Source organism: Lichenostomus cassidix, chromosome 3, assembly GCF_008360975.1.
Source record: "Lichenostomus cassidix isolate B80296 chromosome 3, HeHo_3.0, whole genome shotgun sequence".
In the NCBI taxonomy this organism is placed as follows: domain Eukaryota; kingdom Metazoa; phylum Chordata; class Aves; order Passeriformes; family Meliphagidae; genus Lichenostomus; species Lichenostomus cassidix.
The window spans coordinates 66,766,512-66,771,956 of record NC_139483.1 but is presented as its reverse complement, the minus strand read 5'-3'; the positions used below and the strand labels follow the sequence as shown (position 1 = coordinate 66,771,956).

At 46.2% G+C, this 5,445-nt stretch overlaps 1 protein-coding gene across 2 annotated transcripts in view; it reads left to right on the top strand.

The window, feature by feature from the left end:
- Nucleotides 1–1,865: 1,865 nt before the first annotated feature.
- Nucleotides 1,866–5,445, top strand: part of LOC146439909 (sodium-dependent glucose transporter 1A-like) — a 47,093-nt gene continuing 43,513 nt past the window's right edge. The window contains exons 1-3 of one of the 2 annotated variants that reach the window (XM_085056156.1): nucleotides 1,866–2,092; nucleotides 2,175–2,343; nucleotides 5,291–5,407. In XM_085056156.1, the coding sequence (XP_084912282.1) occupies nucleotides 1,931–2,092; nucleotides 2,175–2,343; nucleotides 5,291–5,407 (448 nt within the window). In that variant the 5' untranslated portion in view covers nucleotides 1,866–1,930. The remainder of the gene's footprint in view (nucleotides 2,093–2,174; nucleotides 2,344–5,290; nucleotides 5,408–5,445) is intronic. The other variant, XM_085056155.1, reaches the window with a different exon arrangement.

Genomic DNA, 5,445 nt, shown 5'->3' with positions numbered 1-5,445 from the left:
TCGTAGAAGGGCCAAATATTTGATTTCTTTAATAAATATATCTGATGATATGGGTGAAATATTCTCTTTCCACCTGGGGTTATTCTCTAGGCTGCTTGCATTCAAAATTAAATTTGGAAAATATGCCCAAAATCTTCATAAGTGCCTGGGTGCTGTTGCCATTTGTACACTCTCAATGTACAAAGCTTCTTTGTAAGTGTATAAAACAACAGTGAGGAGAAGCCTGGGGAAGACATTTCAAATACTGCTGTACCTTTGTCAGGAAGCTGTTTTTAGAGCAAGGTGAAGTGCTAGCATCTAGAAATGTGGTTTGACCCGTGTATGACCACTTTCATTTTATGGTTGAAGTTCTTTTATCTGGAGTTGTCTCTACCTCTGAACTTAAGAACAGAAGCTCAGCAGTGTTCTGCAGATATTTCACGGTTCAGACCTTGCACTCTTGCTGAAGTATGAACAGCGGGTGGATCAGATTTCAATATTATCTGGCACTGTTACTTGTAGCAAGTAAGCTAAATTTTGATAATGTGTCATTGCCTCCAGGCTATCCTGAACAGGGAAGTACTTGCAACATGCTTGCCAGTGCCAGGAGAAATGGGAATGGGTTGCTCACTGTCCATGCCCTGTTGTATCCTAGTAATCTATTTGTTATGAACAACTCACAAAACAAAATGGTGCAGTTTGAAATGATCTTTTGAGTTGTTTGTGAGGCTTAAACGCACCGAGTGTGCTGAGAATCAGCCTTTCTTACAGAGAGCAGCACCTCAGTGCCGACAGGGAGCATGAAGTGAGACTTGTTGCTGAGTCTGTGAGCTGCTCCACGTGAGTGGTGGGAATTATGTACTTTTAATACCAGTGAAGCGCGGAATTGACTCCGCAACTCAGATAGTTATGAAGTATTTATGTGTTTATTCCAGCTGGGGTGCATGGGGGGTAGCCCCTCCAAAGACATGCACACCCTCAGCAGCACTTCACTATGTTTATATTAGGTTACAGATTACATATGCATAAAGTTAGACAAAGCCCCTATACATATTCATTACCTATCCCCGCTTCGTATTATAATGAGTTCAAAGTTCATTTAAATATGCCTGTGCAAGCGCAGTGTCTTCAGATTAACTGTGGGCGAGGGTCCCGATAATTAATTATGACAGGATCCATCCCCTTCATCACGATGAACTGTTCACCCTGTTCCCTTGCGCATGCTCCCTTGGTCCTAGTCCAAGCCTGAGAACCAACTCGTACCGGTCCTGGGGTCCAAGGGCGGGATGCTCGGTTACACTCAGTGGTTTTTCTCAATTATTTGGCTCTCCTCTCTTCATCCTCCCCGATACCAGGTAGGCACAAATTCATCAAGAAAATAATAAATGGATTGCAGCTGGCATATCTTAGTAAATCATTATCCAATCTCTGGCTCTCTAAATCAGTTCAAAAATATTATTATTACTATTATCCAGCTTCTAGTTCTTTTACATTAGTAATTGCTATTTTACCCTAAATCACCAGGAATGTTTTAATGCCTGTTCTTGGGACACCCAGCATCTCTCTCTCTTTCTCGAGAAACTTTGTCAGCGTGACATAACACAGTCATTATAGAAGACAAAGATCTTTTATGATCGGTTGTCTGAAAGGCCGAGTGCACTTTGAGTGATAACAGAGATTAAAAATAAATAAAATAATAAATGACGGTTTATAAAGGCCTTTCTCCAGGCACTGTGGCACAAGCCCGCAGACGAGCGGAACGTCAGCCGTCCCGGGAATATCGCTCCCCAGTGTCGAGCCGTGTTCTCAGGAGGAGCCCCCGGCGGAGCAGCATGCGCTGCCTCCCGCCGAGGCTGAGCCCGGCGCTCCTTCCGGCGCCGTGCGCGGGGCGGGGCCGGCGGGGCCGCGCTCCCCGGGCCCGGAGCGGCCATCGGAGCCGGCTGCGGGAGCCATGTCCGACGCTGACCGGGAGCTGCATGTGCGCTTCATCGAGCCGGAGGACACCGAGGCGGGGGCGGCGGGAGCGGCCGGCGGCGGGGGGCGATGCGGGCGATGCGCGGACGCTCTGCGCTGGTGCATCACCGCCACGCTCTGCGCCTCCTTCATCGGGCTGGTGAGTCAATGAACCACGGTGGCTGCGGGGGGCTGTGCGGACCCTTCCCCGCACCGAGGTGACCCCGCACTCTGCCCTGCAGGGGCTGAGCATCGCCGTGCTGGGTCCCACCTTCCCCAACCTGGCCGCCAATGTCGGCAAGAACGTCAGCGACATTGCCTACATCTTCGTGGGCCGGTCCCTGGGCTACCTGGGCGGCTCGGTGGTCGGCGGGATGCTCTTCGACCGCATGAACGCCAACCTGCTGCTCGGTAAGTGCTGCCCCGCCGGACACTGTCTGGGGCAACTTCGGCTTCTCCGCAGCGAGCGCATCCCCAGGGGCACATGTGCCAGCTTTGCGGAGCCGTGCCGAGCCCCGGCAATGGGGGGAGCCGTGGGGTGTAGTGCTGCTCCCCCCGAATCGCCCCTCGCAGTCTCCATGTTCCGCCGTCTGATTGCTGCCACGGCGTGTGCCGGGCACTGCTGCTGTGCAGCATCGCCGCCCAGAGCCTGGGCCCGCCGGGCACATCGGCAGCGAGAACTGGGATTGAACGGACTAAACCTGCTTGGGTCGACCAAAAGCTGCCGCTGGTTCGCACTGGAAAGTACAGTTGGACTTGTTTTTATTTTGCATCAAGTAATGTGCATAGTGTAGTTGCTCTTGGAACGTAGAGGCTTCTGTAGTGACACGCTACAAAACAAGAAACAGGAAGCTGTGTGTACAGCAGAAACCTCCAGAGGTCACGCTGAGGTGCATTTCTGTGGGGAGAGCTTCCTAAAACCTTCTCCTGACTTAACACTCACCAGTCACCACCATCTTCGTGTACTGGACAAAAGTCTGTGGGTTTTGACTGGAGTGCCTTAACCCAATTATAACTTATTTAAAGTGGAAAGCATTAAATACTGTCTGTGATGGTGGAAACATTTAAATTGTAGGAACTACAGCTGGTGATCTTAACCATTTTCTGGACTTGTGGGAACTTGCTGCTGTAGGAGCACAGGACTGGCTTTGTCCAGGCAGAATGGGGCTGCTCAGCCATCAGGGTGCCAAGAGCCACACTCTGCATCCAGAAAGGAGGGGCTCCTTTTAGAGTTGTGTTAGCGTCTCATTTCTGCAGACATTCTCAGAACACACCTAAAATAGTGGTCTTTTTTTCTTTGAAGTGGCTTTGTGCTGTAAATTAGGGATTAAAACATATTCCAGGGCTCCCTCTTCTTTTCTTCTCCTGCATTCAGGTAACTGTGCCTCCTTAAGGACCATGCTGTAATCACATGGTCAGTTAAGAGCAGATGAGAAGATCTTTTTTTCTATTGCTCATGTTTGAATGGAGTCTCTTCTTCTCTCCATGTGCCTATCTCCTGTAAGGATCAATCATGTCATATAATATCTGTCTGTCTCTTCTCTCTTTTCCTCCTCTCTTATCTTCATTTTCATGGATCAGTTCTCATTTGCTGTTGTTCTAAGATGCCTGTATCCAGCCTGCTCCCTGTCCTTTATCTGTCTGCTCCAGAACTCCTGCGGAGTAGGTGTCCTTTAGCCTTCTCCTTGTGCACCTGACAAGGTCAGACTTTACCTTCTGCAATGGAATCTGTACCCACACCTGTGGAAGTGCATGTTAACTTGAAATAGGTTAGTATTTCCTTCTTTTCCCGAGGAAGGATGCAGGATAGCTGTTTGTCAACAATGCTTGGGAAATGATGGCTCTCCTAATCCTTTCCAGTTTGGTAGTGCTTATGGCAAGAGCACAATTTGAACTACTGAGCCTGTTCTCACTTTCATCATCTCAGGGCTGCCTGTAAGAGATTTTGGCTTGTGTAGTTTGACCTCCCATCTTTCAACTGCTAGAACTCTGCTACAGAGAAAAACTATACAGAGAAAAAATTGAAGACATCATGTGTCTTTGTCAAGGAAACTTTTTAGTGCTAATCCTCTGTCGGCATTTGATTTGGGGACTCAGCCTGGTTCAGCAAAGTCCCATTTGTTGAACAAAAAACATCATGGTGTTTTACTGTTACAAATTTTTCTTAACCATTAACTGATATCTATTAACTCGATAGCTGCAACCTTCAGACAGCTTCCACCCAAACTCTCACAATCCTCAGGCGTGGGGCTGAAGTGGACAATTGAGCCCTTGCTGGGAAGTTACTTTTCAGGTCTGAGTGGGGCACCTGAGAAGCTGTACTTAACACACCCCATCTCTACTGTTTTCTTCATGCAGCTCAGCATGCACACCTTCAAAAATGTTTTGAGGCATGTGTTCCAAGTATCTTGCTAGGACTTTAGGGTTCTGAACATTGTTGCTGTTTTTGTTTTGAATTAACCTAAATTCTTAGTTACAGCAGCCCCATTGATCTTTTCAGTTTCTGCTGCATCTGTGATCATGCATTGATTTGAAAAATAATGGAGACAGCTGAATGGGTACAGGCTTTCTAAGATCCTAATACCGTCTATTGAAGCCATTAATTTCAGGTTATTTTATTATGGAGGTAATTATAAGCACAGAATTGAACTGTTGAGCTTCCTCCCAAATGGTAATAAAAGCAATTTCCATCTGCTAAAAAATATTTTTTGAAATGGCATGTTGTAAGTGTAGCCAATAAGGCAAAACGAATACAGTTAATGAATTGCTGCTAAATTTATTATGAGAAATTTCATAGTTCTGTCTCAAACTCCAGAAATCCCTTGGAATACATCCCTCATGTGGGAACAGAATATAAATAAAAGCCAGCATCTTTATATGGAGGTCACTAGGTGGCCAAGGTGCAATTAATTTATAGGATTTAAAGTGCTTAGTGATTTGGGTTCTTTTAAAAATGGAGCCAAATTAAACATTGCACAGTGCTCAAAGGGCAAGCTTGACACTGTTCAAACCCATGTTCTACTGGTTTCATGGTGAAGTCACATTTCTAGATCAGAAGTTTGCAGAAGACAATGTCGTAGCTGGAGCTGCTGCTCCCTTTGCTTTAGCCAAACAGGTTTGTCATGCAGGGTTTACATCCTGAAGAGATTATTTTTTTATTTTTCCAAATGAAAAATGATTTCTTGAACTTTCTAGCTGCTACTGCTACCCCTGGATTGAGGTATTTAGATTGCATAACCTGTTAGGATTTTCTGTAACTTTAATAATCATGAATGTATTTGTATTTCTTGGTCTTCTGTGTTGTTTAAATGGAAACTGTAGTATGCAAGTTTTTCGTCTTGTTTTTTAATCTTGCCAGGATTATCCATGCTTGGAACAACGGCTGGTCTTTATGTGATACCCTGGTGTAGGAGCTCTCTGCTATTAACAATCTTGATGTCAGTTATTGGAGGTGCCATGGGAATTCTGGACACAGGTAAGAGACCGTGTGGTCTGACAGTTCTTTCAGCAAAA